At 41.8% G+C, this 18,945-nt stretch overlaps 1 protein-coding gene across 1 annotated transcript in view; it reads right to left on the reverse strand.

Moving 5' to 3' along the window:
• Positions 1-18,945, reverse strand: part of LOC124717003 (general transcription factor IIH subunit 4) — a 128,056-nt gene that overhangs the window by 81,362 nt on the left and 27,749 nt on the right. The window contains exon 3 of the mRNA XM_047243633.1: positions 6,054-6,185. Within this exon, the coding sequence (XP_047099589.1) occupies positions 6,054-6,185 (132 nt within the window). The remainder of the gene's footprint in view (positions 1-6,053; positions 6,186-18,945) is intronic.

Consider the following 18,945-nt stretch of genomic DNA (forward strand, 5'->3'; position numbering starts at 1 on the left):
ACAGCAGCTACGGCAGAGAACAACATCTTTGGGACGGCACAGCTGGTGGAGGAGGCACCCTTTCCCTCCCAAGGGCAAATGAGGAGTGGAACCACAGCCTTGTGGGGATGGGGGATCTTCAAAGACTGAGGGAGTAAACCCTGAAAGAAAATCCTCAGATGTGTTAGGCTTTGCACGCCAGCAGATGAGAAAAAGTTGTTACTGCTTTCAATCAAAGAACGAGCCTTGGATTAAAAATACCTAATGTAGACAGGCCTTCTTGTTCCCCTGGAATGAATGACAGCTCTTCACAGCCTGAAGAAAAACCCAAGAACACGAGAAGATACACTAAACAAGAACAGAAAACTAGAACCCGACAAAACAAGTTGAGAGTGGGAACATTAACTGTAATAACCTTGACAGGAAAGACTGAAGACTGTATACATGATGGAGAGGAGAAAGATTCATATCCTTGAGTGAGACCAAGTGGAAGGGAAAAAAACTCTAAATTGCCGAGAGGTGGGTACAAATTATACTGGCAGGGTCACAATAAAGAGGCAAAAAATGGAGTGGGGTTAGTGGTTCACAAAGACATTGATCCAATTACAGATGTGAGCTTTATAAGTGAAAGGATAATTAGAGCAAGAGTGAACTTGGGAAAGAACAGTTTTACTATACTCCAAGTGTATGCACCTCAGCAAGGGTACAGTAAGGAAGAAAAAATGAAATTCCTTGAAGAACTGGAAGACCAAGTAAGAGAAGATAACATTATGATAACTGGGGATCTGAATGCTCGGATCGGCATAGATAGAAATGGATATGAGGAGGTAATGGGTTCTTTTGGATATGGAATACGAGATGTTGAGGGTGAAGAAATTACAAATCTGTGCATAAGGAATCATTTTTTCATGAAGAATACATTTTTTAAGAAACAAGGTAGCCATAAGATTACTAGATATGGCTGGGATGGCAAATCTAAGACAGTTATAGACTATATATTAGCAGACAAACTAATTGGAGGAAAAGTAAGGGACACTAAAGTCATACCAAGTGAGCACTTGGATAGTGACCACAGATTACTTGTAGCTGATCTAAATTATAAGATGAAAAGTTTGAATGCTGTACAAAGAGTGCTAAAATTAAGGGGTGGAAGTTGAAAGAAGAAGAAAATAAGAAAAGTTTGCAAAATATAGTTGCACAAAAACTGAAAGGGTAGTGTAGAGGAAGAATGGAACCTATTTAAAACATCAATAGTTAACAGTGCTGTGCAGGTATGTGGCAAAACTAAGAGTAAAGTGAAGGACAAAGAAATCAGTTGGTGGAACAATAGAGTAAAAGATGCACTTAAAAAACATAATATGGCAAAGAAAAACATGGAGTTTGGAAAAAAAATCAGAACCAGGGGCTCGTACCAAAATATGAACACAAGGTGACAACACTGGAGAAGGAATACCAACAAAAGAAATTGCAAGCAAAGAGAATTGTGAAAGAAGAAAAGGAGAAGAGATGGGAAATATTCACCCAGAAACTAGAGCGGGATAGGAAAGGGAACCAAAAACTGCTATATGGGTTATTGAAAAGTAAAAGATCTGATAGAGAAGACATAAAAGTGATTGAAACAGAAGATGGGGAAATTATCAGGGACGTTGAAGGTATCAGAGAAGAGATGAAGAGTTATTTTAAAACCTTACTGAATGGGGAAGGTGCACAAGAAAGTGACACTGAAGTCATTGAATTAGAGGAGGAGCAGGATCCAATCTCTTGGTTAGAAACTGAAAATTCCCTCAAACAGATTAAAAGAGGGAAGACGGCTGGATTGGATGAGCTGACAGCGGATATGATTAAAGCCGCAGGAATCCATGGAATACAGTGGTTACACCGGGTGCTGGGGACGATATGGAAAGAAAACAAAGTGTTGGATGAATGGAAAAAAGGAATTATAATACCACTGTACAAGAAAGGTAGTAGAAAGAAATGCACCAACTACCGAGGAATAACACTTATCACACTGCCTTAAGATAATGGAAAAGGTTATAGAAAAAAGACTGCAGAAAATTCTACAACACCAATTAGAGGAACAACAGCATGGGTTCAGAAGTAATAGGGGAACAATAGATCACATTTTCTCTCTCCGTCAGTTAACGGAGAAGTTTCGGGAAAAAGGAAAGGACTTGATAGTAGTATTCATGGATTTGGAAAAAGCGTATGATAGTGTACCAGGGGATAAAATATGGGAATGCTTGAGAAAACATAATGTTCCCAATTCATTAATTAAAAAGGTCCACATGCTGTACAATGGTTGTGAGAGCAGTGTAGAAAGTAGGAGGTGGAAGATCAAAATGTTTTAAGGCAAAGAGAAGTCTTCAGCAAGGCAGTTCGCTCTCCCCTTTACTCTTTGTTACACTTATGGATACAATCATGAAAGAAATCAAGGAAGAAGAAAATGCTGATGAGATCGCCATTTGAGGAGAGACGGAAATGGAGGTTCAGAGGAGACAAGATTACTGGAACACAAAATTTAAAAAAATACGTTTTGAAACACCTTTGATGTGCAGCAATATGTACACTGCGTATTTTTGTATTAAAAAGGTATAAATTCGAATTCCACCAAATACCACATGTTACTTTCTGAAGCATTGAAATCGAGATTGCGTTGCACTTTTGTAAGCCACTCATAGCTCATGTCACGTGATTTCACCAGCTGATGACAGCATAGGACATGTGATGTAGTCAGCCAATAGCAAGATCACTCTTCAGTAGTGTGAAAACACAAATAAGAAAAGTTAATGGTTTAAATTAACATACATAGCATTCACATATAATATTGGTCTCTAAGATTAATAAGCTGGAAGAGAAGCTAAGCTTCCACATATAATGTTGATCTTTTCTGCGCGTGATACGCTTTAAGATACATCACACAAATGTACCAGTAAAATTTTTAATAACGACGCAAATGTCTGATCTTCTGGGTTTGAAATTCTTCTAAACAGCCGCCTTCAAAGAGTTGATTTTTAAATGAGAGTCAAACGCTTTGTTATTTAAGAAATTCATCGTACATTCTCACACATAGATCATCTTGCGTAAAAGGAAATTTGCTTTTAATGTATGTAACGCTTTTCAAATCACCATTCGCAATATTTTCCCGCTACCCATTAGAAATAGGTTCGTTTCAGCAGTTGCAAGAGAGCGCCAGATAACAGGCGTCACCGCGCGATGACGCAGCAAGGCCGTATGTTCGTACGTGTAAAACATTAAAAGATCTTACATTATGTCATAAAAGAAACAAGACATCATAGGATACTTCAAGAGCATCGGAATTTCGTAAAATGCATAATTCAGCTTAAAGTGCACATTCGTATGTCCAGATTCGCATGTAAAGTTTTTTGGAGTACCAGTATTGTATTATCTCATGTTTGGTTTTTTATCATGGCCCAATGTCAAATGTGCACTTGAAATCAGCGAACAGTTGAAACCAGCCAACAGTGTGAAATTAAACAGTTGGTTTCAAATAAATTTACTGCCTCAGCAGAAAAGATTAATAAAAGCCAAATCTCTTTAGCAAACTGACAAAGATAACTTCATTGTTCTGCATGGCGATTAATGCTTGACTGTCAGGAAGATGGAAATAAAATCTGAAACTAATAACATATTTTAGCCTTCCGTAATTATGCGAACATATTTTAATTCATTTGATATCTCCCGGTCACAAAAATCCGTTTTATCATTTAACGTGACAGCAATAAACGAAGAGGAAACAAAAAAATACTGAACGTAAACACAGGTCACGTTTAGACGACCTATCTCCCCACCACAACTCAGACTGCTCTGCGCACCAGGTCCGGATTTACTACCTGTATATTTCCGAACCGGGCAATATTAGGTAGTGGCGCCCAGCCACACTTTTGTAACCTGAAGCGGGAGAAAGTACTACTCACGCGCGACTCAACTACGCATGCACAAGAGCCCGCCCGCAACTGCTCAAAGGAATCTCATTCAAACAGTTGTCACGTCACGCTCATCGGAGGCATTTTGTTGTTGGCAGACGCTTGTATGAGCACTGTGTTTTGTTTTGTATACGGCGCATTTCCTTTGCAACTTACGTCTTTTTTCACAACCATTTCATTACAGCCTAATTGAACACAGTGGCTCCAGTTGCCCTTCTGAGATCGTCTTGCAGTACTCTGGTGGTATCCGTATTACGCTGCAATGCACATATGGCCAGATATTGGTCTTCAAGTGGCATTGTAATGTATCGGCGACCTTGTCCAACTTCGCAATCTGTGACATGGTCATGAATGGAACAGTGATCCAGGAAGTGAAGAATAAATTCTTTATTTCCATCTGTGATCACAAAATTGTTAGGTACTCAGACAACTGCTTTTGGTAAGCAGTGACCATCTACAGACCTGCAGTAAAACATGAGGAGAAAAATAAAATACAAACCCAAATACAACTAGTGGATTGTCTACAGCTCAAAACAATAAATTGGCGATAATAAAAAGTATTACTGACTAACATGTGAAAATTATGCACTTTAAATATGATGAGGCATACCTGTTTTAAAAACATTTCCTAATAAAATGAAGCCATAGTGGCATCATCAAATGATAAACACAAAATCAGTGTCAGTATTGTCAAACTTACATAAAATACGGTATGTATTACAGTCATCTTGTTAACTGTGTTACTGTTCAAAACAAACTGCCACACAGTAGCCACAAAATATTTGTGTCACAAGCTTGCCAGATGTTGCTACTGAAGGCATACATATATTCTCCATTCTCTATTCATACAGTCATTATGGCCTATTGTATTGTTTTATGCTGTAGACAATCCATTAGTTGTATTTGTGTTTGTCCCACATTTTGCTGATCTGAGAATGGTCATTGCTGACTGCTACTGGTAGTCGGAGGACCTAACAAGTTTGTGATCGTAGACAGAAATAAAGAAATTTATTCTTGTCCAACTCGCCAACTTATGGATCACACATGGAGAGGCATTTGCATTTGCAGCAACATGACCAAAAGTCCACCCTTTCTGGATCAAACAGACCTTCTTTGCAACTTGTGCTGCGTTAAGATGCTGCATTGTATGTACTTGGTTGAATACAATGTTCACAAATGACAAAAATGCACAAATGACAAATACCATCTGTGTACCTCACTAGAAAACACTGGAACATCAGTACCCACATCCGTCCGAGGTCACCTGACACTGTACTGTGATGCACAACACATCTAATACATGGCAAATAATTTTAATTGTTGCCTACACTGAAAGCAAAGATCCCAAGTCATGTAATATGGCCAGAAGTACTGCCAGTACGAAAACAGATTTAACATACTGGATGTGGATATACATGTTCCCCTAATTCTTTTAATCGGTGTATGATCCCCGTAACATGCAAATAAAGAGACTAAATTATCCTTGCCGACATTTAGCTGAAACATTGTCTTCAAAAACTACGAAAGGCTCCAGTAATAGAACTGAAGCATCAGCATGAAGATCAACTGCAAGAAGAATTATATAGTATGAAAATGTAGAGGCTTTTGTACTTGCCAACAATGACTGCAAAAGAAATCAGCCTTACATAACTCTTGTCTGTTATACACTTAGTCTCGGAGATTCGATGAAATGTTTTCCATTATTTACTGGATTAGGAAAATCAGTGGATCAAAGAACAGAAGTCTTATACTATTATCTGGTTTATTTCAACAATGTGTATTAAGTGTGTCGTATAAAAAAGAGTGGGGATGCGGAGTGGCAGAGTAATGTTTCTTCAATATTTTCTTGTTTTGATGTGTGCTTTCCTCCAGCTGCTTCAAAATAGGCAAATATTTAGTTCGAAAAGAATATTAATAAGCATCCTCTCTAGTCTTCAACTACATCTATAAGTTAACTACATCCTAGATTTTCTACAAGTTAACGACAATATTTGTTTGAAACTTGGGCTGTGTTACAGCAAAAGAGACTTTCCTTTAACACTTTATGTTCTCAGACTCACATTATGACAATACACTTAGTGTGCACTGTAAGAATACTAATTGCAGAATAATATTATTCATATATCTTACCCTCCTAGAAGTGCAACTTTGAGATACTTTTTGAAAGTTGTATTCAGGATCCAACCAGGCAACCCACCAGGAATAGCTGCCTCTTGCCAGACATGGAGACTCGTCAGCACCTCAGATACTTGAGCATGTTCTCTGCAATACAGAGTAAAAAATGAATCAGTAACCAGGTAGTTTCAGAAATTCCATGGCAACTCTTATCTTGGTGATGATACAGTAATGGCAGGAAATATGATCACTAAGCACAGGCAAACTTGTGCAAGTGATGCTTTGGTTAGATTATTTGGAGGCTACATATAAATAATTGGATTCTATGTTTTCCTTATTTGAAGGAGGCTTTTGGTATTGATTTATGCCAAAATTAAATGGGATACACACTTGCACAACATTCTCTCAGGCATGTGAATGAATGCCTTTTTTCCTGGAATAAATTATTACAAAAATATGTGACTATGCCATCTTATTTCTCTTCTCAATGACTATAGTTCAGTCTTATAGAAAATTACAAACACTGAGAATAAAATCGTTTGTTCATCAATAATGGTGACCACTGTGCTGACTTTAAGAGGATTAAGGAATCAAACTATGAGGTCATCAGTCACTCATTCAGGAAAGAAGTTATTGGAGAACAGTGTTGTTAATCAGAAGAAAACTCCGGCTCAGCATGTTACCAAGCTGTATGGAAAATAGGACATAGATGCCCAGAACATTAATTAGCAATAATGCGAGTTAAAAGCAATTACAGGAAATGTAAAAAGAGGTGCAAAACGGGGCAGTGTGTAGACCACAAGCTGATGGGGAACCCTTGGAATTCATCTCTGGTGAGAGGCTGCCCCCAGCCAAGATAAGACGTGCAGAAAATAGTGATACACCACCACCTCCCTTCTAAATGGACAAAGAGGCTGTCAGTGGAAATAAAAGGGGGCTTAGAACTAAGAATACAGCAAATATCAGAAAGAGGCCTGTAAGGTAATAGACTCAAAGTAAAATGGAATGACCTGGCTGTCAAGTGGCATACACAATAAGGATCCACCCCCAGCATCAGGCACTTTTCCCAAAACCACCTTATCTGAGAATGGATAATGCATTAAAGCTGGGAAAAAAAGCCATTTTTCAGAGTGACTATAAAACCTGTTTGGCTGTTCTTTTATTATCAGCCAACACTGAAGCTAAGACTCCAATCTTGTTTATTGGAGTGCTGTAATTAGGGTGCACTGAACAAAGATACAAGCTAGTGTTCGTGAAACACCATAGTCACACTGTGGAGGCATGCCACAGGGAGAAGCATCAGCGGCCAAAACTAATGGATGTGATGTAGAAAAGAGCATAAGGCAGGGCGCTGAGCACAGCAGATGCCTCAGGCGAGTGGAAGCATGCTCTCCGTCAGCTGTCCACCAGAACTGAATGCCCTTCCTTGGTAACTGGTTGAGCAGATGCATAATGTGGGCTGCTTGTGGAAGGAACTTAAACTAATAATTCTGCTCTGCACAAAAAGCCTGCAACTGCTGTAAGTTTTGTGGGCAGCATAGAGGGGCAATGACAGAAACACTGTGGCCAGTAGGTTGCATCCCATCTTTGTTGGGCAAGTGGCTGAAGCATTCACTAGTTCCTTAATAATAATAACATAAAATAAAAAATAGTGGTTGTTTTGAATATAGGTGCAAAGGCAGTACAGAGGTCATTGAGCTCCTGGAAGGGAACCGGGTCTGAAATGACATGAACCTTGTCGGTAATGGAGAACCCAAACAGAGAGGAAGTGTCCATACTGGAAATGTTGTCAGCTGAGTGACTATTGACAAGAGAGTTATCACTCATTCGACCTTTTCCTATGCAGCGTTGTTTGTCAATTGATCTCAGAGGGGAATCAAGCTGTCACCATATGTGACCAATGTATGGGAGAGCAAAGCCAAGTTGGGGAACTAAGACGAGCATACATTTGGTGGTTAAACAAAGAAATAGTAGCTCCCATAACCACCTGGAAATGGACATTCTGGTTTCCAATTGTGAGGTTGGAAGGATTGCCCTGAGAAACAGCTGCCTCTAATTCATGCACCATCCCTTGAGGAGTGACATTCGACCATCCTGACAGATGAAACCAGACAGTACGGAGATGCCCATCTCTCCCACAACAGGTGCACCATGCTCAGTGATCCAGATATTCTGCATGTGGGTGTGCCGTGGAGCACTCAGGAGATGATGAGAGACCCAGCTGCTTACACCGACAGGGGGGTACAGGCTGTTCAGAGGCCACTGACATGATCAAAAGCAATGAATCATGGTGCCACTGCCAGGAAAAAGGCTTATGAGAATTCAGTCCCGGAGGCAGTGGCTGGACAACTGCTATTTGGGGTTGACCCACGAGGCAGTCAATTGCTGCCTGCATGATCTCGAAAGTGTGTGTGATTTTCAAAACATCGTCCAATTGTCTAGTTTGAGGGCTGCAGGGGTTTTAATTGAGTGTGACAGTATTTGAGCGTGGAGATAACTTCTGTAGTAAGAAAAATGTCTTTGGGGAAGCCCATGAAAGGAGAGCATCATCTGAAACCTAAAAATCAGCAAAGTGGTGCTTCAGTTGCTGAAAATAGTCTCCCAATCCTCTCTGGCATTGTTAAATGGTGGAAATGTGGATGGGTTGCTCTCCACCTGGGAAGTGATCACAGCCTGGATGGCTTGGGAACCCTGAACCTGTGGAACCCAGATGCTGTAAGCAATCTGATAAAATACTGAATTTTATGATGGGACAATTCAGTCTGTTGTTGAAATAGCTGTTGCAATTGCTGCTGCATGAGCAGCTGGTACTGTTGCTGTTCCACAAGTTGCATGAGCTTCACGTGCTTAGGATGCTGCTGATCTTTTACCTCGTCACCGATTATAGTGGCAGGAATTGGACAAAATAGGGAACAATTTGAGAACCATTAGAACAGGCTGACTGGCTGGTGGTGCCACAGCAAGTCTCCTGATAAGAATAAACAGGTGTACAACAACAACTAGAGAATGACAAACAATGGAGATGGCATAGAAGAATAACAAGTCCAGCAAGTGAACCACAACTGAAACCTAAGATTTAGCAAAATCAGAACCAAAATCACAATGTGTAGCAAGCTGTGCCACTGGCTTTAAAAGGGGCTGCCGCAGGCACTGATTGGATGGCATAGCAGGTGTGTCTCTGTAGTCAGTGCTGCAGCAGCGACAGCAGTGCTCACAGACTGCAGCAGTGCCATCTAATGGCCGTCTTCGAGATCCATGCCTTCCAGAGGACTTCCAAACTTGGTAGGCTGGGCTACTGTACTCATATATAATACTAGAAGGAGAAATGATCTACACTGTCCAGCACTTAGCATTGGCGCACCACTGAAGGGAGTGAAATTATAGTTGTAAAGTATTGGCAGAACATAAATAATTAAGGAGTACAAGGAGAGAAGGGGGGAAGGGGGTCAGTTTGGCGGATAATCAGAGCCACGACAGAGGATGTGATTTAATTTTTTCAGCCCAGGATGATATCAGGTGTTGAGGAAGGTGCTTCTTTGTAGATGATTCTTGGACGGTGGTGGGAGGATGTGGTACAGGAAACCTATTTAAGGACTATGTTTAGGGGTAGTGTCTATCTGCAAAGACCTTTGTGAGACCTCCAGCATAGTGAGTATGTGAATTGTCATCACTGCAGATATATCATCTATGAGTGGCCAAGTGGTATGTCAGGTATTTTTTAGTATTGAAGGGCTGTCAACTGTCAAAATGCAGGTACTGTTGGTAGGTAGTGGGTTTATGTGAACAGAGGTGTGGATGGAGCTATCAGAGAGGTGGAGGTCAATCTCAGGAAAGTGTCACATAGGATTGGGCTAAAGCGAATGGGAAAGAAGGTGCTGAGGTTGTGTGTTATCTATGTATTTGCACTCTAGCTCAACAAAGGATCTACTCTGAAAGCTAGCACGTATCCTTTCTATTTTATGTGCCAGCCAATTCCTCAATGCTTCTGCTTTTCAATAACTGGCCTTCTTTACTCTAAAGAATTTACCACGTGACATAAGAATTCAATAGATAATAAAATAAACTTGAAATACAAACTGAAATCGTAGCTTGACAGCTCTTCCTACTCCACGCAAGCATTTCTGAATGTATAGTGGTATGATTTGTGTGTGTGTGTGTGTGTGTGTGTGTGTGTGTGTGTGTGTGTGTGTGTGTGTAGGAAATCATGTAGGTGGTCAGAATGTTACCATATTTTCTCTTGAGAAGGAAACTTGCTCCACACCCAAACTAGAAGTCGCAATTTTTATCCATGGGACATGCAAATAATACTTCCTACCCTCCGGATGACACAGACATGAAAACAGGTAGATCCTATCTTCCTAGATTCGCAAAAGGTGTTCAACACTACACTATGTCATCTTACAACCCAGGACTGATCAGTGGAGTAGCTTCACAGATATGCAATTGGCTCCATGAATGTTTGAATAACAGAACTTAGTATACTGTGCTGAATAACAAATGTCAACAGATATGAAAGTAATGTTGTGTGCACTGCAATAAAGTGTAATAGGATCTCCAATGCGCTTAAAATATATAAATGATTTATCAGTTAGCATCAGCAGTGTAATAAAACTGTTGACTGATTATGCTGTGATCTACAGGGAAGTTGGACGATAGTATGGAAATTCAGAAATACTACAGCATTTACACTTGGTGTAATGAATGGCAGCTCTCTTTTCATGTGAATAAATGTAATGCCACAGCTACAGCAAAGAGGAAGAGCTCTATAACAATTCACTTACAATAATCAATATATTGAGCATGTTAAATTTTATAAGTATTTAGGAGTAAAGCTAATAAGTGATATGAAACAGGATGAACATTGAAAATCAATAGTGGGGTAGCAAATGAAAGATTTAGATTTGTTGGTAGGGTTGTAGTAAAGTGCAGAATACCTTCATAGAAAGTCACATACATGGCAATATTACGAACAATTCTTGAGTATTGTCGCAGTGCTTGGAGTACTCCTAAGTAGCATGACAATAGAAGTTGAATGAATTTAAGAATCACTGCTAAAAACATTATACATCAGTTATAGGCCATACAAAAATGTAACAGTGATGTTCAGAAAACTTAGAGGAAAGGCTATCATGAAACCCTGTTGGGAAAATTTGCAGACCCTATATTCGAGAAAGACAGTGTTGCCACCACAATATCTCATATGGGGATCACAAGAAAAATATAACAGAGATTAACGTATGTACCAAGATACAGAGACTGTGATCTTTTCTCCTTCAGTCAATATGTAAAATGGAACATGACTGAAAAATCACTAAATTGATATGAAGTACCTTTCCCCATAAAATTTATAGTAGGTTGCGGAGTATTAGGTTACAAATGTAGGTGGCCAGACCATTACAATGTTATATATCAAATACTATGCAACAATAGGCACAACCACATCACAGTATCTTCAGCTACTTGATTTGTATTTTTCAGTTATGAGGATGGAGGACTAGCATACGTATTACTTTGCAACAAAAAAGGGATTTAAGAAATGAGACATTTCTTACTACAAAGAAGTTGTTATGACTGAGACAAGAGCACAAAATACATTATATGATCAAATGTATCCAGACACCTGGCTGAAAATGACCTACAAGTTCGTGGTGCCCTCAATCAGTAATGCTGGATTCAATATGGTGTTGGCTCATCCTTAGCCTTGATGAAAACTTCCACTCTCGCAGGCATACGTTCAATCAGGTGCTGGAAGGTTTCTTGGGGAATGGCAGCCCATTCTTCATGGAGTGCTGCACTGAGGAGAGGTATTGATGTTGGTCGGTGAGGCCTGGCGCGAAGTCGACGTTCCAAAACATCCCAAAGATGTTCTATACCATTCATGTCAGGACTCTGCACAGGCCAGTCTATTACAGGGATGTTATTATCCTATAACCACTCCACCACTGGCCGTGCATTATGAACAGGTGCTCGATCATGTTGAGAGATGCAATTGTCATCCCTGAATTGCTCTTCAACAGTGTGAAGCAAGAAGGTGCTTAAAACATCAATGTAGACCTATGCTGTGATAGTGCCATGCAAAACAACAAGGGGAGCAAGCTCCTCCATGAAAAACACGACCATGCCATAACACCACCGCCTTCGAAGTTTACTGTTGGCACTACACAAGCTGGCAGAAGACATTCACCGGGCATTCGCCATACTCCACACCCTGCCATTGGATCGCCACATAGTGTACTGTGATTCGTCACTCCACACAACGTTTTTCCACTGTTCAATCGTCAAATGTTTACGCTCCTTACCCCAAGCGAGGTGTCGTTTGGCATTTACCAACGTGATGTATGGCTTACGAGCTGCCACTTGACCAAGAAATCCTAGTTTTCTCACCTCCCGCCTAACTGTCATAGTACTTGCAGTAGATACAACCCTCTTCAACTGTCGGCAGTCTCTAACAGTCCACAGACAAAGTCGGCCTGCACACTTTTGTGCTGTGCGTGTCCCTTCAGGTTTCCACTTCTCTATCACATTGGAAACAGTGGACCTAGGGTGGGAGTCTCGCATACAGATGTATGACACAAGTGACACCCAATCACCTGACCACATTCGAAGTTTGTGAGTTCTGCAGAGTGACCCATTCTGCTCTCTCATGACGTCTAGTGACTACTGAGGTCGCTGATATGGAGTACCTCGCAGTAGGTGGCAATACTATGCACCTAATATGAAAAACATATTTTTTTGGGGGTGCCTGGATACTTTTGATCACATGGTGTACGAGTATGTCCCATAATTCTAGAATAAAGTATCATCAGATTAACATGTGGATACTAATGCAATTCTGTGTTGTGATCCTTAAAAAATGCTGGAACGCATATTCCCACCATATCCTGGCTGGAGCAGCGACCAACAAAATTTTCTCTTTCCTTTTTGGTTTAGTCTAGAACAGTGGTAGTCAACCTGGTCCGTAAGACCCACTAGTGTGCATTCCAGCTTTAATGATGGGTGGTAAACAGTAGGGGGTTTAAATAATTATTTCATTAGGATTCATGAAATTTTGACGAGGTATTTGGTAAGTGATTATTATTAGATGCTTTGACTTGCTGTAACTCTGCTTTAGACAGTTAATAAAGGTACTTCCCTATTTTGTAACTGCCATTCCTGTGGAACTGGTGGGCAGTTAGAAAATTTTACTAACAGAAATACAAAACTGGGTAGTAGGTGAAACAGGTTGACTGCAGTCACAATTGTATTTTCTCAAAGACGATTAAGACTGGAATAACATGTACTGTATTACGGAGCACTTCACTTCATTGTTCCAGTATTCTTGTTGCTAGAAGTGGGTGGGGTGGCAGGGCAGTTATTCTGCATATTCATTACGGAATGTAACAGGAGCACATCAAGTGTCCTTTCTGCTAAAGAGGGCACTGTTGTTCAATTCTGCACATATTCATTTCAATATTGACATTTTCTGCATCTATGCAGCTGTCAGAACTAGGGGCTGTGTTATCAGGCTTGCCACAAGTTTCCCCATATGAAATTCCCTGATTTCCAGACAACTTTTAGCAATTTTCCCTGACAAATTTTGAGACTGAGTGATAGAGAGGGTTTATGGGATCAGACTGTGAGATCATCAGTCCCATGATTCCAAAGTTACTCACAGAAGAAGGAAGGTCCACTAAAAGTAGATGGATCCAGCCAGGTATGTCAAACTGTACAACAAGGAAGTTAAAACACACAGAGTAAATGGCATAAAAGGTTAGACCAAATCCAAAACTGGAAAAAAGAGTGGTCATGGAGTCCCAGACCTAGAAAACGTGAAGAGAGGTCCCCACCACAACCACATTGCCTCTGCTCCAGGAATAAAGCAAAACCTTATATCTGGAAATAGTCACTTTCATGGAGGAAACTGAGGACCAAAATTGTCTGCTAATATTAAAATTAAGAAAGACTATACTTAGCACGGAGGGCCAAAACAAGGGAACATTCCAGCAATATGTGGGATACCATCAGAGTGGCTCCACAACCATACTGTGGAGGCGGCTTCATTACACAGGAGTAATCCATGGGTGAGCCTGGAATGACCAATGCATAGACGGCATACAGCAGTGGGCTCCTTCCATGGGGAGTGGAAGGAAGAGCACCAAAGCATAGTAGCCTCCTTGACTGTGCAGAGTTTATTACTGAGAACAGCAGCACACCAAATGTCATTTCACTTTTGGTCAAAGAGAGGTATGATATAGATCTGTATATCCACAGCTAGAGTCATGAAAGGGAATGGAGGGTGAGTTCAGCTTATCTAGCCAAACGATCAGCCAGTTCATTCCTTGATACCCACGTGACTTGGGACCGAGAGAAAGACAACTGAGTAGGCGGCACGGTCAAGGGAGGGGAGAAGGTCATGGATAGCAGAGACCAAAGAGAAGTGAGACGCATTCCAACCGGCAATCCAACCTGAGGGCGGTGATCAGGAGGGAGACATCCCTCACTTGCAAAGAGGACAGAGTACATGGGATGGTCAGGGAATCTGCGAATGGTGATTGCATAAGAAACCAGGAGTTGGCTTCATCGTATTTGTAGAGGGGGAATCCCCACTTCTGTGAGGGGACTGTCAATGGGACTAGTGCAAAAGGCACCAATATCCAGATGCACCCCTCAATGGTGAATAGGATTAAGTATTTTCAGAGTGGAAGGAGCCACTGAGCCATAAACCTGACTTCCATAATCTAGTCTGGACAAGACCGAGCATGGTACAGATGGAGAAGAGTAGCATGGTCTGCACCCCAAGATATATGGGCCAGGAGATGGACAGCACTAGCATGGTCTGCACCCCAAGATATATGGGCCAGGAGATGGACAGCACTAAGCTTACGCATGCGTGTCGTCCGCAGGTGGTGAATATGGGGCAGTCATGTCAGCTTTTCATAAAAAAAGGCACAAGAAATGGGATTGTGCTGCAACATCTAGGAGCTGGTCGCCTGAATGAAATTCTAGATCAGGGCAGGATGCACTATGAATTGACAACAAAAATGCAAAACCCGGGTTTTTGAGGGAGAAAACTGGAAGCCATGGGAGACAGCCCACATATAGGTCTGTTGGATGGTGCTTCAGCAGACGCTACAGAGTGGGAGCTGCTCCAGATGCAAAAATCGACAACATACAATGCTGGGGTAACCTGAGGGCCAACAGGGATTACAAGCCTGTAGATGGACATGAGGAAGAGTGTGACGCTTAATACAGAACCCTATGGGATTTCATTCTCCTGATTCCAAGGGGTGCTAATTGAAGTGCCAACTGAACCTCGAAGAGCCGGTGAATAAAAATCTGAATGGGGCCGTGAAAGCCCCAGTCATGGAGGGTAACTAAAATGCAATGGCACCAAGCCATGTCTTATGCCTTATGTAGCTTAAAGAAGACTGTGATAAGGTGCCAACAGTTAGTATTTATTTATTTTGATCCAAAAGCAACTGATTACAAAAAAAGTTTTCTTGTTCCAGTCTTCTGGATAAGTCAGATCCTTATTTACTATACTTACATATTATTGCCCTGCATTATTATCTACACACCTTTCTCTAAATTTAGTTGAGAGAACAATGTTACATATATGGACCATACATAAAAACAATTTGCTATTACAATACATGGATTAAGGAATTTACAGTTTGTAACACAGTCTTCAGATCTGAGATTCATGCATTTTTAGATAGATGGTCTTCCATCAAAATGGTTCAAATGGCTCTGAGCACTATGGGACTTAAGGTATTCCATCATATGAGTGTACTAAACCTAGAAACTCATTTATTGAATACATAGGAGTGTTTAGGAGACATAATTTTAATTTCTTTTTTAGTTCTGTAATGGGCAATTTGGAGATATTAGGATGGAAGTAGTTTTATGCCCGCATAGTGAGGGCTTTTCGCATAAAGTATTGTTCTATGAGAGATGATGTGGGGTCTCTCTCAACCTCTAGTGTTGCGATTGTGTTATTTCTTTATTAAGTGTTTTGTTACTGTTTATTGCCATAGTGATTATCTTAAGTACATACAGGTTATGAACAGTTAGTATTTTAAATTCTTTAAACAGATCTCTGCAGGACTCCCTGGCACATTTCTTTCCCAAGATTCTAAGTGCCTTCTTTTGTAGGATAAGTATACTTTTCATATTACCTTTACTGCTCGATCCCCATACCTCTATCCCATAGCTTAGATGGGATTCAAATAGTGCAAAATATATTTGACTCAGAGTGGTAATGTTACAAAAAGGTGTCAGTTTTCTTAGAGCATGTATGGTAGTAGATAGCTTTTTGCAAATATCATTTACCAGAGCAGTTTAACTCTGCATCAAGTGTCAGGCCAAGAAATTTGGTCAACTCTTCTTTTTTAATGTACTCATCACCCATTAAAATTTGATTTCATGATTTTTTTGTCTCCCAAGATCAAATTCAATATAGACAGATTTATTTGTATTTAATTTTAGTTTGTTTTCATTAAAAAGCCTGTCTGATTGCAGTTTCCAATCTGGGTAAATGATGAGTTGGAGATCGTCCTTCCCGGAAGCCACACGGATAAGGGGACAAAAGGCCCCGAGATTTGAGTACCCAACAAAATTGGAAGGTAACCATCCTCTCAAGCAGTTTACAAAGTACATTCATCTGTCTAATTGGGCGGTAGCTGTCGAGAGACGTTGGGTTCTTCCCTGGCTTAGAGATGGGGATAACTATACTGTCTTGCCATTGTGAAGGGAAGGCACCCATGAGCCAAATGTGGCTGAAGACCCTGAGTAGATATTGCCTCTGTGTATTGTCCCAGTGTTGTTTCATGAGGTTGTAGATGGAATCTGGGCCTCGGGCCGTGTCATGTGGAGAGGTAAGAGCCTGCAAGAATTCTCATTCAGTGAAGGGTTCATTATAGAGTTCAGCTTGGTGAAGGTTGAAAAAGAAGGGGGGGTCCGTTCAACTCTGTGTTTCTGATGGAGAAAGATGGCAGAACAGGAAGAGGATGCCAATGCAGTCGCAAAGTGTGTCACGAGACACCCTGCAAGGGCCAATGGATCAGTAGACAGAGCACCTTGAAGGATAAGCCCCTGGACAGCTGACAGTCACTGGCAGCCCAAAAGACTACAGAGCTCGGACCATGGAGACCTGTGGATAGGGGGACAACAGTGCCAGCATGATGACGAATAGTGGCAGAGATGTTCTGCACGATCAAATCAATGCAATCATCATTATCACGGGGTGACCAATTCCGGCAAGCCACAAAAGCAGGGGAGGAGATTGTGAGATTGATAGCAGTAAAGGTGCCATGAGTGGCACTGAAGTGGGTAGGGGAACCGTCATTGAGGAGACACAAATCAAGGCCTGTAGTAAGTTGGTCAAGTAGAAGACCCCTACCCGATGAAGTGGCACTTGTGGGAGGGGTGTGCACTGAAGTCCCCAAGGAGGAGATAGGGAGACGGGAGTTGCTGTATTAGGATAGACGTTCAATATAAGGAAGTGGCCTACCTGGAGGGAGGTAGACATTGCAAATGATGATTGCCAGAGTCGCCTGCACTCTAACCACTATCACTTCCCGGTTGGTATGAAGGGGGATCCAGTCACTAATGAAATCAGTGCGAACCAAAGTGCAGATCCCTCCAGACATTATCCCGGGGCTACCACAGTTCCAACGGAATGCCCAATAACATGAAACGTTGAGAGTGGTCATCACGAAAGTGAGTTTCTTGAAGAGCAAGACAGAACAAAGAGTAGGAGGAAACAAGGCGTTGTATTTCTGAGAGGCAGTGATAATGTCTGTTGAAATTACACTGGATTATCGTGTGGTGAGAGACCAGGAGAGACTTGGTCAGTGGTCGTCACCAACAAGCATGTGGTGACATCTGATTCAGTAAGAAGTGGAGGGTGTGAAGCTCTCTGGAAAGCCGGGGAAGCCCCGTCATTTGACTTGCACTGCTTCTTCTTCTTCTTCTCTCTCGGAAGGAGGGAGGGAGGGAGGGAGGGAGGGAGGGAGGGAGGGAGAGAGGGAGGAGGCATTATCAGTAAGGGAATAGACAGCAGTGATGTCAAGACCGGACAGAGAGCAAGTGGATTTGGTGCCCTCAGAGTGTGGGTCTCTCCTCCTGCCCGAGGGTGTAAGCTTCCTCTCCTGAAAACGCTGGGGAGGGCTGTTCCGGGACCAAGCTCCATCCCTAACAGGAGCCAGAGAAGAGGACTTTTCGCTGGCGAGGAGGAGGAGGAGTTCCTGGAGGGGAAGGGACAGGGGCCGCCAAGGGTGAGGAAAGAGAAGGGTGGCAGGCTTAGGGAGGTTTGAGGAGGGGAAGGTGTAACTGAGGCAAAGGTAGAGGAGAGATTTACAGGGTAAAGTCTGTCAAATTTCTTCCGGGCCTCAAAGTAGCTGAGATGGTCAACAGTCTTTATTTCCTGAACACTTTTTTCCCTCATGCACACTGGACACTCCAGTTAGTGGGGAGAATGGCGATCAGAGCAGTTTACACAGTTAGGTGCTGGGGTGCAAGGGCTCCCCACATGCAGAGGGCGGCCACGAGCGTCACCGCAGATGGGAAAGGCAGCTCATCGTGAGAACATATGGCTGAACTTGAGGCAATGGAAGCAATACATGGGAGGTGGAATGTATGGTTTCACGTCGCATCTGTACACCATAACGTTGATGTTCTCGGGAAGGGTATCACCCTCAAATGCCACGATTAAAGTGCCAGTGTCTGCACGATGGTCCTTAGGGCCTTTCTGGACATGTCGGAGAAAATGAACACCACGTCATTCCAGATTAGCCATAAGATCATTGAACTTGAGGAGAAGGTCCCCATGGAAAATTATGCCCGTGTCCTATTGAGCGACTTGCGAGGAGCAATAGCCATGGGGTTGTCTCCTAAATGGTTGCAGGCACAGAGGGATGCTGGCTGA

Source organism: Schistocerca piceifrons, chromosome 1 (genome assembly GCF_021461385.2).
Source record: "Schistocerca piceifrons isolate TAMUIC-IGC-003096 chromosome 1, iqSchPice1.1, whole genome shotgun sequence".
Taxonomy (NCBI): Eukaryota; Metazoa; Arthropoda; class Insecta; order Orthoptera; family Acrididae; genus Schistocerca; species Schistocerca piceifrons.